The sequence below is a fragment of the Ranitomeya variabilis genome, chromosome 3, assembly GCF_051348905.1.
Source record: "Ranitomeya variabilis isolate aRanVar5 chromosome 3, aRanVar5.hap1, whole genome shotgun sequence".
In the NCBI taxonomy this organism is placed as follows: Eukaryota; Metazoa; Chordata; class Amphibia; order Anura; family Dendrobatidae; genus Ranitomeya; species Ranitomeya variabilis.
Window position 1 is genome coordinate 645,324,630 of NC_135234.1, and position 23,266 is coordinate 645,347,895.

Here is a 23,266-nt window from a genome sequence, read left to right on the forward strand (position 1 = left end):
AATAGCTGTTGCAAAAAAACCTATTTTTATAAAACATTAAAGCTTAAGATAAATAGGGGTGCCCAAACTTTTTCATATAACTGTATACTGTATAAATGCTTGTATAGTATACAAGGAGATGGCCCCCGAAAAAATGTCAAGCAGTTTTGCAAAAGCTTGTTACAGAGTTGAGTGGTCCTTATGTTAGATCTAGGGGAAAGGGTGGCATGTCCCAAGTTGCTACATCTTCAGATGTGATGCTTCAAAAAAAATTTTGCCAGATAAAAGAAAAATGCAAAAATAATAGATCTGTTGGCTATTGTATGACTTGCCGTAAGTCTTTGTGTGGGCAATGTACCGCCGTAAATGAAAGACGATGCCTGAAATGCGAATCAACAAATGTTTAGAAGGTCAATTATGCCGTACTTTTTAGGAGGAGAAGGAAAATGTAGAATTGGAGCAGAATCTCAATAAAACGTTATTATGAAGTACAACCGGTATCGACCCAACAGCCTTCTTCAGGTACTGAGGAGAAGGAGCACTGACTGACCTAGTAGTCATTTTCTCTGCTTGTTGTTCTTGAGTTGTTGTTTATATGTGTGCACTTTAATAATAAATGATTGTAAAACGTCTATTATTGTTTTACTTAGTTTACTTTTGTTATTTCCTGTAGAAAAATATGAAAAATCAGAAAAAAAATTCCAAAGCATTACTGTTGGATCTCACAATAATAATACATTTAAAAAAATATAATTATTAATAAATAACCACAAATGAAACTCTAAAAATAAACGAAAACAAGTCAGTAGTCAGAATGACTACATTCAGTAGTTCTAGTCGGGGTCACAGTCCAGTAGTCCTAGTGTTAAGTTAGAGGAGTCCTCAAATGGAATGGAGGTTCTCTTAGAAACCTTCGCAAGAGGAATGTCAATTTTTGGGATATGCTCCCCAGTCCTTGACTTCTTCATGATCAAAAGGGAGGCGGAGTCTAAAGTCTTTAGGAATTGATAACTTCCTTTCTGCTTCTTCCCATTCTTCTAGAATCATAGAACGAATATGGGCATTAACAGGAAAGACTTTTGAGGTCTGAGAACGCAGCCCCCCAAACATCTCGTCTTGAACTGACGGAGTAGATGCGGGTTCTTCAATCTGCATAGTCTGTCTAACTGCTCCCAAGAGCTCCTCTATATCATTAGATGAAAATAGATATTTCTTCCTCCTCTCTGGGGGGGATCTTTGCTTAACTCCTCCTCTTCCAGATCTGATTCAAAAGAGCTGTCCTCGGATGACAGATCCAATTCTCTCTGTCTTTTCTTGGATCTCTGCGGATCCTGGGGGTCAGACTGTATGGACTGGGGAAATGTTAGGCCAGATATTGAGGCCTGCACCTCCTCTCTGATAATGGCTCTCATATTTGTAATCAGAGAGGCCTGCTCTTCACCCACGATACGACTGGTGCATGACTCGCATAGGGACTTCTGCCAGGAGTCTTTCAGTCTTATGGCACAAATGGGACATTTCCTGCACTTCCCGGATTTCTTAGCCGCAGACGCCTATAATATATAATATACATATAGAGGTAAAATTCGCATGGGCCTATCCTGAATAAAGCCTGTGCGGGAGCAGGTCTCTGCCAGGGACTCACATGTGTCTGGGGCTCCTGCAGTGCCTCGGGTTTTGGATTATCCTCCATGCTGCTGGATAAGTCCCCACAGCCCACACATACCTTTTTTATATTGTTGCTGCCATGTTCTGGACCTCCCTCGCTCCGGGAGTAGAAGGAGATGAAGACGCCGACCCGCGCTGCCGGCCATGACCCGGAAGTGACTCGCGCGGCAGCCGCGAACCGGAAGTGACTCGCGCAGGAGCGCGATCCGGAAGTGACTCGCGCAGGAGCGCGATCCGGAAGTGACTCGCGCAGGAGCGCGATCCGGAAGTGACTCGCGCAGGAGCGCGATCCGGAAGTGACTCGCGCAGGAGCGCGATCCGGAAGTGACTCGCGCAGGAGCGCGATCCGGAAGTGACTCGCGCAGGAGCGCGATCCGGAAGTGACTCGCGCAGGAGCGCGATCCGGAAGTGACTCGCGCAGGAGCGCGATCCGGAAGTGACTCGCGCAGGAGCGCGATCCGGAAGTGACTCGCGCAGGAGCGCGATCCGGAAGTGACTCGCGCAGGAGCGCGATCCGGAAGTGACTCGCGCAGGAGCGCGATCCGGAAGTGACTCGCGCAGGAGCGCGATCCGGAAGTGACTCGCGCAGGAGCGCGATCCGGAAGTGACTCGCGCAGGAGCGCGATCCGGAAGTGACTCGCGCAGGAGCGCGATCCGGAAGTGACTCGCGCAGGAGCGCGATCCGGAAGTGACTCGCGCAGGAGCGCGATCCGGAAGTGACTCGCGCAGGAGCGCGATCCGGAAGTGACTCGCGCAGGAGCGCGATCCGGAAGCGAGCATGCGCCGCGCACCCAGACTGCAGCCACGCCGTTTCCAGCCCTCCAAGATGACCTGCGGCATCACCCCCCGAAACCGCTTGCCAAGGATCCTACCCAGCAGAGGCACCACACTAGTAGGTACATCGGGGTCTTGCGTCCAGAGTCGAGAGCCCCCCCAGGGGGAAGCGACCCTTAAACCAGGAGCAGCGCTACACCGGTTGAAGCTAAGGGACCCTATAGCTCGGGTGTCAGCTCGGCAGAGTCTTCTAGTGGGAAGGAAGAGGCTGAGCCCCCCCGATCCACACTCTCTGCACGGAACAGACGGACGACTCTCGTCGTTCCTATCCACAGTGGGACAGGAAAAACACTGAAGGGTGGAAGGGGGAGGGTCCTTTTAAACTCTCGTGGTTTCCTGTCCCACTATGGATAAGAAGGACGTCTTCCATGGTGCTGTCAGGTTGTGGCCTGGAAATCTTGTTTTGTTTTTAGCCACCTACGTCTTTAAGATATTTTTTGTTACAACAACTAAAAAGTACAGTTTAAAAAGTGTATTTACACTGGAAGTTATTGTAATCAAGCGTTTCTAGCAGCGTTTGGCTCACGATTATATTGCAGTGTAAACAGGCTGCCGATTATCCTATGAATTGGGAAAAATGATTTTTTTGTGCTGCACAAAAGTTCTTCCTTCTAATAGCCGCTCATGGCAGCCTATGTGCACTGAGTAATATGCTACAGATTGTTCAGTGCACATTATTACACCAGGCCTGTGTAGAGGGCGTATTAAACGACCGCCATTCGGTAAATGTTTAGCACCACAAGGACACTGAGGTTGATCAGATAAAGACGCTATATACAGTGATGGCTCCTACCTGTACTTTCGTCCAAACATCGTGCCACTTTGGCTCTGACGCTTTATTGTAGCAGAAGTTCTCGGACCTATTGTAAGTGGCAGACTTTCCTTCCAACAGTTTTATCACCTTTACTTGGTTCCCTGAAAAAAAATTAAAAGATATAAAAACAATTTACAAAGTTACAAATGATCGTAATGTAATATAAATTAATTTTTGAAACAAAATATTCTAGGTGAGCAGCTTAGGCTACTTTCACACTAGCGTTGTGCACTGCATGTCGCAATGCGTCGTTGTGGATAAAAAACGCATCCTGCAAAGTTGCCTGCAGGATGCGTTTTTTCTCCATAGACTTATTAGCGACGCAGTGCGACGGTTGCGTCGTGTTTTGGCGCACCGCCGCCACAAAGAAAGTTACATGTAACTTTTTTTGTGCGTAGAGACCGCCATTTTCGACCGCGCATGCGCGGCTGAAACTCCGCCCCCTCCTCCCTGGACCTTGCAATGGGGCAGCGGAAGCGTCCTAAGACTGCTTCCGCTGCCCACGTCGGGCATTTTTTGCACAGTATGCGCCGGTACGTCGGGCCTACACAGCGCAACGGCCCCGCACCGACGCTAGTGTGAAAGTAGCCTTAGGGTGCGTTCACATATACTGACAATGCCGAGAGGGAAAGCTGCACAATTACCTAAGCATTTGTTCTTAAAAGGTGTTTTCCACTACTAAGACAACCCCTTCTTGATCTGAATGTATGGCCTTGTGACCACTTATACTCATGTCCCGTGCCAACGCCGTTCCAGCAGGGTCAGCACTCGTGTTCCCGGGGCTCTTGGGAGGTTGTCATGACACGTGAGCCCGGTGCCCAATCATCGCTGGTGTCACAATCACCGTCTTCGGAGGTACAGGTATACGTAATCAAGAGGAAGAGAGAGCTGGGGATGGACGCTCACGTCCTTTTGATTACAAAAACGTAAAAGCTGCAGTTCTCAAAATTCATTCATGTAAAAAAAAAAAAAAAAAAAAAAAAAAAAAAAAGCGTGTATGAGATTTCTGAAACCTCATAGCTTTTGCAGGTACTTATTACTACATGGCCTAAGTGTTTAAAAGAATCATAGAGTTCTAATGTTTTATAATCAAAAGGGTTAGGCACGTAAGGCAGAACTACTTTGGAACACACTGTGTAGAGAATGTTACCAGAGTGAGACATGTAATGGCTGACAGTCTGCTCTACATCTCACACTGGTAACACCACCTTTCATGTAAAACCAGCTCTAGAGGCAGATTCTCATGCAGATCAGTGTCCGGACCACAGATTTCATTTACATATAAGAAAAATGTGGATTTCTCTAGAATAAAATATTGGAACACAAAAATCAAGGTGTCATTTTATTTAAATTCCTATGACCTGCATGCCCGTATAGATGGCTTCGGAGGGTTGATCCTACTGACAGATTCTGCAGATATGGCCGGGGTTACACTTGCGAGTAAAATGTGAGAAAATCGCACGAGTCTCTCACATCAATACCCAGCACTGCTGCCGGCATTTGGGACCGGAGTGTGCGGCTGCATGTATTTCTATGCAGCGGAACGCTCCATTCGTGAGAGCCGGCGGCAGTGCCGAGTATTGAGGCACGAGTTTCTCGCATTGCACTTGCAAGTGTGACCCCAGCCTATCTATGAAACTTGGTCAGAGCATGGACAATAATGCAGGGCTCACAGAGAGTCTCTTAAACACAATTCAACAGCCTCATGTATGCTATGGACATCTGCATGAGCCCAAATTGTGCGGAGGAGGATTGGTGGAGGTCCCAGTCCTGACACCCACACCAATCAGCTGTAAGAACTGTGAAGCTCAGGAGACAGAAGTGCACATGACACAAGGTTAAAATGTATTGTGTACAAGCTAAGGCAGGAGCTGCGAACTTTCAAGGTATGTGCACACGTTGCGGATTTGGCTGCGGATCTGCAGCGGATTTGAAGCTGCGGAATCGCAGCAGTTTTCCATGCGTTGTACAGTAGCATGTAAACCTATGGAAAACCAAATCTGCAGTGCACATGCTGCGGAAAATTCGGCACAGAAAAGCAAATCCGCAGGTAAAACGCAAGGCACTTTACCTGTGGATTTTTCTGAATCTGTGCGGAAAAATCCGCAACGTGTGCACATACCCTCAAAAGGTCTTTTCAGCCAATGTTAGAGGTCTTAGGATCCGGACCCCCACAGATCTGCTCAGAATAAAAAGGTCCTAAATTATATTAAAAGAAGCTAACCTAGAAAGAAAATCACCCTAAAGTTTATTTACTCTTACCAACTCTGCACAAAACGACATACATGTACAGCAGTGCTGCCGTCACAATGTGTGGAGGGGGCTCAGGAGCTGAGCTCTCTCCACAGTAGATGGTGGCCATGTTGCAGATGGTATTTTCCAATCAATCTGACAACAGCATTAAAATAGAGCAGTTGCTATTTCTTTGGCGCTCCAGCTCCTATTAGTCAACCACGGGGGTACCGAGGAGTAACCATCGCTGTCAGAGGCCTTCTGAAGGTCCCCTTTGCTGCCAACTTGGCACTTGTGGTTTTTTTGGTCACACCTCTCTAAAAGAATGCAATAAAAATCTATCAAAATGTTGTATGTACCAGAAATTAATATCAATTAAATCACCAGATCGCCACGGAAAAATAAAAACTGCTAGTCTTGGAAGATGGCAATCCAAACCAAATGTTTTTGGTATAGGCGGAGCGGTGCTGACCGGAGAATATTGTTTCCAGATTGTTTTTACCTTCACTTTGTCCCCTGTAAAAGCAAAACTCAAGAAGACCATGGCGGAATTGCATTTTTACACCATTGTTCAGCACATTATATGGTAAAACAAATGGTGTAATTCATAACTACAACTTGTCCTGCAAAAAGCACCATCACATATCTCTATTGATGGAAAAACGAAGGACGTAACGGCTCTTAGAAGGGACAATCTGAACGCGAGAGCTCGCTGCAGAGGGCAGAGCGCCGGTCACCCTGGGGCAGCGCTGACAGACACGCCAGGAATCCCGCTGAGGCCTGGCGGGGACGATCTCGCCCGCTGTGCACGCTCCTCACATGGGGCGTGCAGTCACCTAATGGGGTCCTCAGTAATGCCATTGCTTCATGTGTAATGTAATAAAGTGAAGAGCGACTTTGGTGGCCCGGCAGACTGGGGGCAGAGCCTGGACCCTGGTGGGCTGCAGGGTCACACCCCACACCCAGCAATAGGGAGCACTAAAGGGGTCGCTAACAGCTTAGGCTCTATGTGGTCACAGGCTGCACACAGGGGCCAGGACCGCCTGTCACGGCACACATGGGGGCAGCCATTTTCCGGGAGCGTCGTGTTCCCTGCACTGAGCAGCAATGTCCTGCAGCGTGTACAGGGCCGGGCGGGCTCCTCGTTACCTGCTGCCGGAGCACACAGTGTCGGGGCCAGTAATAACAGCACAAGCACCGCCGGCCTCATCACTCCACAGCCAGACACTTCTCCCGCCATAACCATGGACTCAAAAGAGCCGTCCAACCGAGGCGTGGAACGCAAACACTTCCGCAGCGTGTCACCAGACCATAGCAGCAGGGCCGATGCTGAGTGATGACGTCAGAGTCATGTGATCGGGTTTATAGTTACACGGATGAAAGGGCTGAGGAGACGGCAAGTCTGTCACATGAATGGCGCTTGTAGTTCCCCAAAGCGTCGGCCGGGGGCTCCACAGAGCACGTTAGGTTTAGTGCGACTAGTAGCCATTTGTCACCACTGTCCCTGTAGTGAGCCCCGGTTCTTTTCATGACTGATGTAGACCGGCTGTGGAGGCTGCATACACCGTCACGTAGCCCCGTGCTGGTAAAATGACGACCCCGTTACAGTCACGGGGGTCCGTAGGTGCACCTGCTGTCTAGCGTGCCACATTTTCTTTAATTATCATTATAGGTTTGTCCTTTTGGGGGGTTTTTTTGCACAACGTTTTTTTTTTTATCAAAAACATTTTTTTCTTTAAAAAAAAAAAAATAAATATATATATATATATATATATATATATATATATATATATATATATATATTTTTTTTTTTTTTTTGGAGTGCTGGCTGTTTTTTTTCTGATTTTCTACTTTGGAGGTTTGGACATCACCTTTACAGGTTTATTGCACCCGTTCTTGTTGGTAGTGCTGCCAAATTTCCTTTAATTATTATAGTTTTGTCCTTTTGGGGTTTTTTGCACACCATTTATTTAAAAAAAAAACACTTCTTTAAATTTTTTTTTTTTTTTTCATTTTTTTTTTTTTTTTTTCTGATTCTATAGATAGGTATATCTATAGATAGATGGATAAATATATCTATCTATTTATAGATATAGATAGAAAAATTGGAACAGCATCCTTACCTCAAGTGTCATGCAGAGTTTCCAGCAGTCCATTGGTTTCCAATAATAAAGTTAAAAAAAAGGAAAACAGCACAAAAAAAGTTTGGACAAAAAAGTGGACTTTATTGCCCAAATGGCGTGGGAACGCCATTTGGGCAATAAAGTCCACTTTTTTTTCCAAACTTTTTTTGTGCTGTTTTCCTTTTTTTTACTTTATCTATAGATATATCTATAGATAGGTAGATATTACAGTGGCTGGGCAATATACTACGCCACTGGGCAATATACTACGCCACTGGGCAATATACTACGTGGCTGGGCAATATACTACGTGGCTGGGCAATATACTACGTGACTGGGCAATATACTACGCCACTGGGCAATATACTACGCCACTGGGCAATATACTACGTGGCTGGGCAATATACTACGTGGCTGGGCAATATACTACGTAACTGGGCAATATACTACGCCACTGGGCAATATACTATGCCACTGGGCAATATGCTACGTGACTAGGCAATATACTACGTGGCTGGGCAATATACTACGCCACTGCGCAATATACTACGTGACTGGGCAATATACTACGCCACTGGGCAATATACTACGCCACTGGGCAATATACTACGCCACTGGGCAATATACTACGTGACTGGGCAATATACTACGTGGCTGGGCAATATACTACATGGCTGGGCAATATACTACGTGGCTGGGCAATATACTACGCCACTGGGCAATATACTATGCCACTGGGCAATATACTACGTGGTTGGGCAATATACTACGTGACTGGGCAATATACTACGTGACTGGGCAATATACTACGCCACTGGGCAATATACTACGTGACTGGGCAATATACTACGTGACTGGGCAATATACTACGTAACTGGGCAATATACTACGCCACTGGGCAATATACTACGTGACTAGGCAATATACTACGTGGCTGGGCAATATACTACGCCACTGCGCAATATACTACGTGACTGGGCAATATACTACGTGACTGGGCAATATACTACGTGACTGGGCAATATACTACGCCACTGGGCAATATACTACGCCACTGGGCAATATACTACGCCACTGGGCAATATACTACGTGACTGGGCAATATACTACGTGGCTGGGCAATATACTACGTGACTGGGCAATATACTACGTGGCTGGGCAATATACTACGTGGCTGGGCAATATACTACATGGCTGGGCAATATACTACGTGACTGGGCAATATACTACGTGACTGGGCAATATACTACGTGACTGGGCAATATACTACGTGGCTGGGCAATATACTACATGGACATGCATATTCTAGAATACCCGATACGTTAGAATCGGGCTACCATCTAGTATATCTATAGATAGATAATACCAAGGCCGATGTTTAGTAATAAACATAATAAAATGGTACATAAAGAGTTAAATAGAGACACACACACACACAAAATCTGTGTGCACACGTTCAGGATTTTTCTTGTTTTTTCACGTTTTTTTGCTATAAAACCGAGAAAAAAACGCATAGATTAAGCATCCTATTATTAGAATGCAATCCGCATTTTGTATGCACATGCTGCTTTTTTTTCTGCGGCGGAATTGCATTCTGGAAAAAAACGCAGCATGTTCATTCCTTGTGCGGAATCGCGGGGATTCCACACACATAGGAATGCATTGATCCGCTTACTTTCCGCATGTGGCTATGCCCACCATGCGGGAAGTAAGCGGATCATGTGCGGTTGGTACCCAGGGTGGAGAAGAGGAGACTCTCCTCCAGGCCCTGGGAACCATATACCTGTAAAAAAAAAGAATTAAAATAAAAAATTGTTATATTCTCACCTGGCGGCCCCCACAGCCTTCCCGCTCCTCGCGATGCTCCCGTTCCCAGTAATGCCTCGTGGCAATGACCTGTGCTGACATAGCGGTCTCGTGTGATGCTACATCATCTGGGGTCATTGCCGCGAGGCATTATTGGGAACAGGAGCATTGTGAGGAGCGGGCCCCCCCAGAAGGTGAGAATATCACGATTTTTTATTTTTTTTATTATTTTTAACATATCTTTTTACTATTGATGCTGCATAGGCAGCATCAATAGTAAAAAGTTGGTCACACTTGTCAGACACTATATTTGACAAGTGTGACCAACCTGTCAATCAGTTTTCCAAGCGATGCTACAGATCGCTTGGAAAACGCTAGCATTCTGCACGCTTATTACGCTTGCAAAACACTAGTGTTTAGCGGGAATACGCATACCAATTCTGCATGCGTTTTACCCGCAGAACAGTTGCGGAATTTCTGCGGCAATTCCGGACGTGTGCACATAGCCTTAGGCCGGGGTCACACTTGCGAGAAACTTGCACGATTCTCGCACCTCAATGCCTGGCACTGCCACTGGCACTTGGGACCTGAGTGTTTAGCTACATAGAAATACATGCAGCCGCACACTCCGGTCTCGAGTGCCGGGTATTGAGTTGCGAGACTCGTGCAAGTTTCTCGCAAGTGTGACCCCGGCCTTAAATGCAATATCTGTTTAACCCCTTAGTGACAGAGCCAATTTGGTACTTAATGACCAAGCCAATTTTTACAATTCTGACCACTGTCACTTTATAACTCTGAAACGGTTTAACGGATCTCGCTGATTCTGAGATTGTTGTTTCGTGACATATTGTACTTCATGATAGTGGTAACATTTCTTCGATATTACTTGCGTTTATTTATGAAACAAATGGAAAAATGGCAAAAACATTTAACATTTTGCAATTTTCAAACTTTGAATTTTTATACCCTTAAATCAGAGAGATACAGTATGTCACACAAAATAATTAATAAATAACATTTCCCACATGTCATCTTTGCATCAGCACAATTTTGGAAACAATTTTTTTTTGTTAGGAAGTTATAAGGGTTAAAAGTTGACCAGCGATTTCTCATTTTTACAACAAAATTTACAAAACCATTTTTTTAGGGACCATCTCACATTTAAAGTCACTTTGAGGGGTGTTCATGACAGAAAATACCTAAAAGTGACACCATTCTAAAAACTACACCCCTCAAGGTGCTCAAACCACATTCAAGAATTGTATTAACCTTTTACGTGCTTCACAGGATGTGAAGCAATGTGGAAGAAAAAATTAACATTTAACTTTTTTTTACTAACATTTTAATTCAGAACCAATTTTTTTTATTTTCTCAAGTGTAAAAAGAGAAAATGAACCACAAAATTTGTTGTGCAATTTGTCGTGAGTACGCCGATACCCCATTTGTGGGGGGGAAACCACTGTTTGGGCGCATGGCAGAGCTCGGAAGAGAAGGAGTGCCTTTTGACTTTTTCAACTCAGAATTGGCTGGAATTGAGATCGGACACCATGTTGTGTTTAGGATGCCCCTGATGTGCCTAACCAGTGGAAACCCCCCACAAGTGACACCATTTTGGAAACTAGACCCCTAAAGGAACTTTATCTAGATGTGCGGTGAGCATTTTGAACCCCCAAGTGCTTCACAGAAGTTTATAACGTAGAGCCGTGAAAATCAAAAATCGTATTTTTTCCACAAAAAATATCTTTTCGCCCCCAATTTTTTGTTTTCACAAGGGTAAAAGGAGAAATTAGACCACATAAGTTGTTGTGCAATTTGTCCTGAGTACGCTGATACCCCATATGTGGGGGTAAACCACTGTTTGGGCGCACGGCAGAGCTCGGAAGGGAAGGAGTGCCATCACAGGGATTCCACACACATAGGAATGCATTGATCCCCATACTTTCTGCATGTGGCTATGCCCACCATGCGGGAAGCAAGCGGATCATGTGCGGATGGTACCCGGGGTGGAGGAGAGCAGACTCTCCTCCAGGCCCTGGGAACCATATACCTGTAAAAAAAAGGAATTAAACTAAAAAAAATCGGTCCGCAAAACCAGAAGTCATGGTGCACCGCAAAAAGAACCTTCCATTGTTTTTGCGGCCCCATTGAATTACAATGGGGGTCGTGTCCATTAGCCGTGAAAAATATCAAGCAGGCTCGATACTTTTTCACAGCCGTAAATATGGCCTTCACAGCTATACGGCGTACGGTGCTCCGTAGAATTATTGCTTCCCGTTTTTGCGGCCCCATAGAAATATATTGGGACTGCAAAAATGGGACAGAAAACCACGGTAAGTGTAAAAGAAGCCTAACCTAACCCTAATTTTAGCCCCAACCCTAGCCCTAACCCTAATTTTAGCCCCAACCCTAACCCTAATTTTAGCCCCAACGCTAACCCTAATTTTAGCCCCAACCCTAACCCTAATTTTAGCCCCAACCCTAACCCTAACCCTAATTTTAGCCTCAACCCTAACCCTAATTTTAGCCCCAACCCTAACCCTAATGGGAAAATGGAAATAAATACATTTTCTTTGTTTTATTTTTTTTCCCTAACTAAGGGGGTGATAAAGGGGGGGTTATTTACAATTTTTTTTATTTTGATCACTGTGATAGGGTTTATCACAGTGACCAAAATGTACCAATGGGAAAAATCTTCCTATTCTTGCTGGGTGCCTGCGGGCAGATCTCGGCGGGCGCACTGCGCATGCGCCCGCCATTCTTTCCGGGTAAAGGTTGCGGCACCCAAGTGGGGAGTAAGCGGGAGGACCCACGGACACCGGGAGACACCAGTAAGTATCGCGCTTATTTTTTTTTTCCGGCCGCCGGTAAATGGTTAATTACCGGTGATCGCAACCCGGGGGTCGGTAAAAACCGACCTGAGTCATGTTCTCTGGGGTCTCAGCTGCCCCCAGCAGCCGAGACCCTGGAAAAAATCCGACTCTGGGGGGTGCTACACACTTTTTCCACAGCACTGTTAATTAACGGCACTGTGGTTTAAGTACCCTTAACTACCGCTGTTAAAAGGTGTATCGGCGGTCATTAAAGGGTTAATTTAAAAAAAATTGAAAAAAAAAATGGTGTGGGTTCCCGCGCAATTTTCTGCTTCAGAGAGGGAAAGTCAACGGCAGAGGGCTGATGTTGATAGCTTGGGAAGGGGTTAATACCCATGGATCTTCCCAGGCTATGAATCTCATCCCGCAGCTGTATATTTAGACTTTATTGGCTATTAAAAATAGGGGGACCCCCCAAAAAATGACGTGGGGTTCCCCCTATAATTAATAGCCAGAAAGGCTATGCAGACAGCTGCGGGCTGATATTCATAGCCTAGGAAGGGACCATGGATATTGGCCCCCCGGCTACAAACACCAGCTCCCAGCCACCCCAGAAATGGTGCATCTGTAAGATATGCCAATTCCGGCACTTAGCCTCTCTCTTCCCATTGCCCTGTAGTGGTGGCAAATGGGGTAATAAGGGGTTAATGTCACCTTTGATTGTAAGGTGACTTTAAGCCCAGTTAGTGGACTGGAGAGGCGTCAATTAGAAGCCTAACCATTACTAATCATATAGTAGTAAAAGGGTTAAATAAAGACACAGCCAGAAAAAAGTATTTTAATATTCTTAATTTCACCATATTTACAACCACGCCTAATTCCCCAAAGCCATCAATCACCTGCAAAGAAAAAAAAACAAAACAACAGTATACTCCCTGTTCCGATGCAGTCCAATTAATAATGGGTGTCCCACGACGATCTCCCCTATAGTACAGTGACATCAGGTCATGTCACTGCTCTATAGGCCTCACACAATGCACTGACAGGAGATAATGGCTCCTGCAGTGCATCGCTGAAGAGGTTACCTGAGTTCAGGCTCGCTTTACGGCAATGCTGCTTTGGAATTTTCTAACACAGCGCTGCCGGTGAGAATGAACTCTGGTGACCTTTCTCCCGGCAGCGGCGGAGGGATACATTGTGGAGGATTACCTCCACTGTCAGTTCATCGCGTGGCCCCTGTAGAGCACTGACATCGCCAAATGTCACTGTTCTACATGGGAGATCGTCGTGGGACATGGCGGAAAGGTAAGTATAGGTTTATTATGTTATTTTTTATTACAGGTGATCGAGGGCTTCGGGGACTAGGTGATTGGTGAGTATGTACTCTATGATATGTGTTGTATAGTGTTGAGCATTCCGATACCGCAAGTATCGGGTATCGGCCGATACTTGCGGGTATCGGAATTCCGATACCGAGATCCGATACTTTTGTGGTATCGGGAATCGGTATCGGGATTAATATCAATGTGTAAAATAAAGAATTAAAATAAAAATAGGGATATACTCACCTCTCCGGCGGCTCCTGGACTTTACCGCCGTAACCGGGAGCCGTTGTACCTAAGAATGCGCGCTTGAAGGGCCTTAGATGAGGTCACTGCGCTCTGATTGGTCCGTAGCGGTTGCTTGACCGCTACGCGACCAATCACAAAGCAGTGACGTCACCTAAGGTCTTTCAAGCGCTTGAAATACCTTAGAAGACGTCACTGCTTTGTGATTGGTCGCGTAGCGGTCACGTGACCGCTACGCGACCAATCAGAAGCTGCGGACGTCTTCTAAGGTATTTCAAGCGCTTGAAAGACCTTAGGTGACATCACTGCTTTGTGATTGGTCGCGTAGCGGTCACGCGACCGCTACGGACCAATCAGAGCGCAGTGACCTCATCTAAGGCCCTTCAAGCGCGCATTCTTAAGTACAACGGCTCCCGGTTACGGCGGTAAAGTCCAGGCTGCGTCGGAGGGTGAGTATATCCCTATTTTTTATTTTAATTCTTTCTTTTACACATTGATATGGATCCCAGGGCCTGAAGGAGAGTTTCCTCTCCTTCAGACCCTGGGAACCATACAGGATACCGTCCGATACTTGGTGTCCCATTGACTTGTATTGGTATCGGGTATCGGTATCGGATTAGATCCGATACTTTGCCGGTATCGGCCGATACTTTCCGATACCGATACTTTCAAGTATCGGACGGTATCGCTCAACACTAGTGTTGTACTGTAAGTCTGCTGTATGTTCTGTATGTTTTTTTTTTAATACTGAACACAGCCATTGTCTGATGGGACTACTTTCCCATCATCGGCAATGCTGTCACTGTGAGCATTCATAGCCGGATGGGAGCAGTAGTCCCATCAGACAATGGCTGCTTAGGCTACTTTCACATTAATGTCGTGCACTGCACGTCGCAATGCGACGTTGCGGCGCACCGACGCATACTGTGGAAGCGCCGCACAACGGGGGCAGCGGATGCTGTTTTTCAACGCATCCGCTGCCCCATTGTGAGGTGAGGGGAGTAGGGGGCGGAGTTCCAGCCGCGCATGCGCGGTCGGAAATGCTGGACACGACGCACCAAAAACGTTACATGCAACGTTTTTGGGTGGCGACGGTCCGACGCAACCGTCGCACGACGGTTGCGACGTGTGGCAATGCGTCGCACTGCGTCGCTAATGCAAGTCAATGGAGAAAAAACGCATCCTGCAAGCACTTTTGCAGGATGCGTTTTTTCTACAAAACGATGCATAGCGACATGCAGTGCACGACGCTAGTGTGAAAGTAGCCTTACACAGACACGCACACACACAGACCTGCACACACAGACACACAGACACGCACATAGTATCGCCCACACACTTCCCCCTCCCGATCTGCAGCATTTCTCGCAGGCACATCCAAAGCAAATCCGCAGATCTTTTTTAAACCTGCGGTTTTGCTGCCGATTGGTCTGACTCAATGGAAGTCAATGGGTGCAGAAACACTGCAAATCCACCACAAAAAGAATTGACATCCTGCGGAAAATACAACGCTGCAAATCCACGTGTTTTTTTCCGCAGCATGTGCACAACAATTCTCAATTTCCCATTGACTAACATTGGTTGTGCACTACACTGCGGATTTGAAACAATTCTGCGCTGCGGATCCGCATCAAAATCTGCAACGTGTGCACATAGCCTAAGATGCCTTCCCAGAAGAGTGGCAGCTGTTATGTCTACAAAAAAGGGGATGAACTCAATATTAGTGCCTATGGATTTAGAACGGGATGTCCTAAAAACTCCTATACTCCATATACTGTATATCAGGGCCGGACTGGGACTAAAATTCAGCCCTGGCATTTGAAGTTACACAGGCCCACTTGTCACATGGTGACTGTATAATATCTTTGTACACTTGTATGTTACAAGAAGTGAGGGGAGTGTAACACGACTATATAACATATAATCACAGCTGTATCCAGCATTACAGCTCAGTCCTATTTATGGCTTTTAGTTGCAGTACCAAGAAAAGCCGCTACTTTGCCTACATAACTGGATCTTGTAGATAATGAAGGGATTGAGACGACCAAAGGCTATGGAACCTCATTCTGATGCTCCATAAACGTTGCCTACAGCCACTTTTGGTTCCGCTGCGCAGCACGAGACCCGGTGACTCTGAAGAGCGGTGACATCAGTAACAGCTTTTCAGATTTCCGGGTCTTGCGCTGAGCTCGGCGACTGTGAAGAGCGGTATTGATACTACCGTCACCGCTCTTCAGAGTCGCTGGGTCTCGCCAGGTCTGGGCTAGTAGTGGGAATGTCTGATAGACACCTCTCCATTACTTACACCAGGGATTGATAGCAGCTGACATTACGCAGCTGACACCAACCCTTATAATCATTACACATACCAGAATTAAATGCTCTGGCGGCTGGGAAAAACAGTAGAGTTAGCGCTATTCCCAGGCGCCGGGTGCTAACTACAACTGTCATCATCCTTGCCTGGTCTCCCTGCAAAGCATTTCTGCTGTATTTACATGCGCTGATCTCAGGCCACTAAACGAGTGTGATCGACAATACTGAAGTCGTTCGCTTGTTTCCTGGCGTCTTTACACCAACTGAGAAAGAATGAAGGGAACAGAACAATCACAATTAGATCAATCTGTCCCCATACAGGATCATGTTATCAGCAGCACAACTACAGTTTACACCGGCGATGTGCTGCTGAGAACAAGGATTTCTGTTCCCACATAAACAATCTAATCACTCGATGAATAGGCAGCATTTTGCTTGTTTAGTATAATACACCCCATAGTTCTCCATATATTATAATGTGCACCACAGTCCTCCATATAGTATAATACACTCCTCAGTCCTCCATATAGTATAATACACTCCTCAGTCCTCCATATAGTATAATACACTCAGTCCTCCATATAGTATAATACACTCCCCATAGTCCTCCATATAGTATAATACACTCCTCAGTCCTCCATATAGTATAATACACTCCTCATAGTCCTCCATATATTAAAATACACTGCAATTCCTCCATATAGTATAATACACGTCTCAGTCCTCCATATAGTATAATGTACTGCCACAGTCCTCCATATAGTATAATACACTCCTCAGTCCTCCAAATAGTATAATACATTCCTCATAGTGCTCCATATAGTATAATGCCCCACCTTTTGTCATCCATGTAGTACAATTCACCTCCCATAGTATAATGCACCCCATAGTTCTTCATATAGTATAATGTATTCCCCATAGTCCTCGATACAGTATAATGCAGCCCACATATAGTATAATGATGCCACCCCAGAGTATAATGCAGCCACCCCACAGAACATATTGTAGCCCCCTGAGTATAATGTAACCCCCCAGAGAATATAATGCAGCCCCCTCATATAGTATAATGCAGCCCCTGCATATATAATATATGGTAGCCCCCATAGAATATAATGTAGCCCCTCCATAGAATATAATACAGCACCCGATAGAATGTAATACAGCCCCCCATAGAATGTAATACAGCCCACCTCCCCATAGAATATAATACAGCCGCCACAGAATATAATGTAGCCCCCAGAGAATGTAATACAGCCCACCATAGAATGTAATACAGCCCCCCCATAGAATTTAATACAGCCCTCCCACATAGAATGTAATACAGCCCTCCCCCGTAGAATGTAATACAGCCCCCATAGAATGTAATGCAGCACAGCACCCATAGAAAGTAATGCATCACAGCCCCCATAGAATGTAACACAGCACAGCCCCATAGAATGTAATGCAGCCAGCCCCCATAGAATGTAATGCAGCCAGCCCCATAAAATGTAATGCAGCACAGCCCCCATAGAATGTAATACAGCACAGCCCCCATAGAATGTAATGCAGCCAGCCCCCATAGAATGTAATGCAGCACAGCCCCCATAGAATGTAATGCAGCACAGCCCCCATAGAATGTAATACAGCACAGCCCCCATATAATGTAAGCAGCACAGCCCCCATAGAATGTAATGCAGCACAGCCCCCATAGAATGTAATACAGCCAGCCCCCATAGAATGTAATGCAGCACAGCCCCCATAGAATGTAATGCAGCACAGCCCCCATAAAATGTAAGCCGCACAGCCCCCATAGAATGTAATGCAGCACAGCCCCCATAGAATGTAAGCAGCACAGCCCCTATAGAATGAAATGCAGCACAGCCCCCATAGAATGTAATGCAGCCAGCCACCATATAATGTAATGCAGCACAGCCCCCATAGAATGTAATACAGCACAGCCCCCATAGAATGTAATGCAGCACAGCCCCCATAGAATGTAATGCAGCCAGCCCCCATAGAATATAATGCAGCCAGCCCCCCATAGAATGTAATGCAGCCAGCCCCCATAGAATGTAATGCAGCCAGCCCCCATAGAATGTAATGCAGCACAGCCCCCATAGAATGTAATGCAGCACAGCCCCCATAGAATGTAATGCAGCACAGCCCCCATAGAATGTAATGCAGCACAGCCCCTATAGAATGTAATGCAGCACAGCCCCCATAGAATGTAATGCAGCCAGCCCCCAAAGAATGTAATGCAACCAGCCCGCCATAGAATGTAATGCAGCCAGCCCCCATAGAATGTAATAAATCCCCCTATAGAATGTAATGCAGCCAGCCCCCATAGAATGTAATACATCACAGCCCCCATAGAATGTATTGCAGCCAGCCCCCATAGAATGTCATAAATCCCCCTCATAGAATGTAATACAGCACAGCCCCCATAGAATGTAATACAGCACAGCCCCCATAGAATGTAATGCAGCACAGCCCCCATAGAATGTAATGCAGCCAGCCCCCATAGAATATAATGCAGCCAGCCCCCCATAGAATGTAATGCAGCCAGCCCCCATAGAATGTAATGCAGCCAGCCCCCATAGAATGTAATGCAGCACAGCCCCCATAGAATGTAATGCAGCACAGCCCCCATAGAATGTAATGCAGCACAGCCCCTATAGAATGTAATGCAGCACAGCCCCCATAGAATGTAATGCAGCCAGCCCCCAAAGAATGTAATGCAACCAGCCCGCCATAGAATGTAATGCAGCCAGCCCCCATAGAATGTAATAAATCCCCCTATAGAATGTAATGCAGCCAGCCCCCATAGAATGTAATACAGCACAGCCCCCATAGAATGTATTGCAGCCAGCCCCCATAGAATGTCATAAATCCCCCTCATAGAATGTAATACAGCACAGCCCCCATAGAATGTAATACAGCCCCCCCAATAGCCCCACAATCCAGTTATCACTCATTGATATATTTAAAAAAAAAAACAAAAACAAAAACCACTCTCCTCACCCCTCCTCATGCCCAGCGCTGCTCCCGGCTCCGGTCTCAGCAGCTGCAGTCTGCCCGGCCACACAGCAGGTGCGCGATGATATGACGTCATCGTGCACCTGCAGTGTCAGAGGCAGAGCGGGGATTGATGGGAGAGAGAGCGACAGCAGACACTCTCTCCTCCATCATTGCATTCAATTGTACCGGCGTCATAGACGCCGGTATAGTTGAATGTGGCAGCGCTGGCGGGGGGGGGGGGGAATCAGCGCTGGCAAGAGGCCCACTACTGCCAACAGCCCTTCTGGCATTTGCCAGAAATGCCCGATGGCCAGTCCGGCCCTGCTGTATATGATATGCCTTTACCCTAAAAATTGCATATAGATGATATACTGTAGATACATATAGCACTTATTAACTCCCAATGTAAAAAAAATAAATAACATTCACTTCAGCTTTTCAATACAATGTAAATAAAGTATGACCTTACATATTTTGTCCCTGCCACTGTTCTATTATTGTTTGCAGCGCTGCAGACAATCTGAGTTTAGCTGCTTGTGCTGTCAACTGGGGCAGAGCCATTGAGCGCCTGTTATTGATTGCAATGTTGTCAACAAGATGCCATTGCTGCAGATAATGAGAGACATTTTTAAACAAATCACAGCCATGGGATAGGGATTTTCCGAAACTGAAAAGCCCCTTTCAATAGGAGCAATCATCAGGTCACAAACGGCCAGTTCTTGTCCTTATTTCATACCCGCTGCTATCATGAATATTCTGTTTTTTGTCTATTTTTTAGGGGGAACCTATTATCAGAAAATGATCCTGTCTTTGTGTTTCATGTATTTATTTAAAAAAAAATTAGCAATTTTTTTTTATTTTACATATCGCAATTTTTATTAAAAAGAAAGACTTGCAATTTTCATACTGTCTACTGAGGCTTTTTTAGACTCATACATTCTTATTCTTTAAAGGGGTTGACCGGGCCTCCGGCTACACGTCTGCAGTCGCTATATGTGATTCCAGACATGTGAATCCTCACATGTGATGATTCACAAGTCTGCAGTCACATAGACAACCTCTTTAACGTAAAGTCTACAAGAGTTTTCTTATCCATAGAGGGAAGATTACAATGACATGTAACACCTCTATACACAGCTGATAGCACAGGATCCACCAATCACAATAAGTGATGTCACATCGGACCCTGCTCCCCGTCTGATCACAGTGACTTCTGCACATGCTCATTAGACACATCAATACAAATAATACGGTCCAGATTTGATCAGTGGCAATGTGCATGTGTTGTTTCCTGAAACAAAAGGATGTATTAATGTAAATAAGCCCCAGAGGTCAGTGATAAAATAGCAAGATTTCTATTTTTTATTAGTACCAATTTGAGACATAGGAAAAAAAATTACCAAAAATGTAAAATGCATTTATCACAAAAATCAGATTTAATCAATAGGTCATTTATTGATAATAGCTTCCTTTTAAATCTACAATACAGATTCACAAATATGGGCCACTTTATTTAGTGTTAGATATTATTGTCATAATAAGTTACAAGAGGACTTTGCTCATGTACTGTCTTCTGGCTGGGCCATGTCTTCCTGCTGGGCCACATCTTCCGGCTGGGCCACGACTCCCGGCTGGGCCACGTCTTCCGGCTGGGCAACGTCTTCCGGCTTGGCCACATCTTCCGGCTTGGCCACATCTTCCGGCTGGGCCACGACTCCCGGCTGGGCCACAACTTCTGGCTGGGCCATGTCTTCCGGCTGGGCAACGTCTTCCGGCTTGGCCACGTCTTCCGGCTGGGCTACATCTTCCGGCTGGGCCACGTCTTCCAGCTACTCTGCATCATTACCCTGTTATCACAACTTCAGTTAATAAAGACCATTAAAAATAGAACTAAATACAAAGCCCCATATCTCTGCAACTGTATGGTGGATTTAAAAGAACCAAAAAATAGAATAATCAGGAAAGCAGTGAGAATAGAATAAGAACAAAAACGGTTCACTTTTGACCTTGTAACAGGTCATCTTTCAGATAAATGTAGTAAATTAGATTTTATTATTCCTTTTCTCAGGAAAGTATTACAATTGCTAAAACTGTTTAGATGAAAACTGATAAAATGTATGAAATGGCTAAAAGCTTGTAAGTTAGATGACATTTGCTTTTAAATAGAGTGTGAATGTTCTATTGTAAATGACAGTGAATAACTCGTATGAACACTAGAGGGCACTATGTCCAACATAAGACCAATATGCTTGTGAGGTCTCTGCTGTATACACCAGCATTGGTCTGCTGGTTGTCACATAAGGCCTTTGATGAGGTTCCTGTCTCCATTAGATCATTGCACATCACCCACATTCAACCACAGACTAGACGTGAGATAGATATACATACATGTATAGGACTTTTTACTGTGAGACCAATGGATGGGATTGGTGTTTCATATATCAGTTTTAGACCTATAGCCCACGAGAGAAAGGTGCACCAAATGTAGGAGGGAACATGGCCTTTCTTTAACCCCTTCATGACCTTGGGATTTTCCGTTTTTCCGTGTTTGTTTTTCACTCCCCTCCTTCCCAGAGCCATATCTTTTTTATTTTTCCATCAATATGGCCATGTGAGGGCTTATTTTTTGCGGAACGAGTTGTATTTTTGAACGACATCATTGGTTTTAGCATGTCGTGTGCTAGAAAACGGGAAAAAAATTCCAAGTGCGGTGAAATTGCAAAAAAAGTGCAGTCCCACACTTGTTTTTTGTTTGGCTTTTTTGCTAGGTTCACTAAATGCTAAAACTGACCTGCCATTATGATTCTCCAGGTCATTATGAGTTCTTAGACACCTAACATGACTAGGTTCTTTTTTTATCTAAGTGGTGAAAAAAAAATCCAAACTTGGCTAAAAAAAAAAAAAAATTGCCCCATTATCCGATACCCGTAGCGTCTCCATTTTTCATGATCTGGGGTTGGTTGAGGGCTTATTTTTGGCGTGCTGAGCTGGCATTTTTAATGATACCATTTCGGTGCAGATACGTTCTTATGATCGCCTGTTATTGCATTTTAATGCAATGTCGCGGCGACAAAAAAACGTAATTCTGGCGCTTCAAATTTTTTTCTCGCTACGCTGTTTAGCGATCAGGTTAATGCTTTTTTTTATTGATAGATCAGGCGATTCTGAACGCGGCGATACCAAATATGTGTAGGTTTGATTTTTTTTAATTGATTTATTTTGAATGGGGCGAAAGGGGGGTGATTTAACCCCTGTCTGACATTGGACGTACTATCCCGTCGAGGTGGGGTGGGCCCGTATGACCACCGACGGGATAGTACGTCCAGCGCGATCGGCGGTGCTCACGGGGGCCGGGTGTCAGCTGATTATCACAGCTGACATCCGGCACTATGTGCCAGGAGCGGTCACGGACCGCCCCCGGCACATTAACATTAATATGATCGCGGTGTGCCGGCGGTACAGGGAAGCATCGCGCAGGGAGGGGGCTCCCTGTGTGCTTCCCTGAGACCCCCGGAGCAACGCGATGTGATCGCGTTGCTGCGAGGGTCTCTTACCTCCTCCTCGCTGCAGGTGCCCAGATCCAAGATGGCCGCGGCATCCAGGTCCTGCAAGGAGGGAGGTGGCTTACCAAGTGCCTGCTCAGAGCAGGTGCTTGGTAAGCCTGCAGTGCTGTAAGTCAGATCGGTGATCTGACAGAGTGCTGTGCAAACTGTCAGATCAGCGATCTGTGATGTCCCTCCCTGGGACAAAGTAAAAAAGTTAAAAAAAAAATTTCCACATGTGTAAAAAAAAATAAAAATAAAAAATAAAAATTCCTAAATAAAGAAAAAAAAATACTATTCCCATAAATACATTTCTTTATCTAAATAATAATAAAAAAACAATAAAAGTACACGTATTTAGTATCGCCGCATCCGTAACGACTCCACCTATAAAACTGTATCACTAGTTAACCCCTTCAGTGAACACGGTGGGAAAAAAAAACGAGGCAAAAAACAACGCTTTATTATCATACCGCCGAACAAAAAATGGAATAACACACGATCAAAAAGACGGATATAAATAACCATGGTACCGCTGAAAACGTCATCTTGTCCCGCAAAAAACGAGCCGCCATACAGC

At 45.4% G+C, this 23,266-nt stretch overlaps 1 protein-coding gene across 1 annotated transcript in view; it reads right to left on the reverse strand.

The window, feature by feature from the left end:
* The window catches only part of NEMP1 (nuclear envelope integral membrane protein 1), a 55,342-nt gene extending 48,468 nt beyond the window's left edge, over positions 1-6,874 (reverse strand). The window contains 2 exon segments of the mRNA XM_077297706.1: positions 3,275-3,396; positions 6,677-6,874. Of these exon segments, the coding sequence (XP_077153821.1) occupies positions 3,275-3,396; positions 6,677-6,773 (219 nt within the window). The 5' untranslated portion in view covers positions 6,774-6,874.
* Between the last annotated feature and the right edge of the window lie 16,392 nt (positions 6,875-23,266).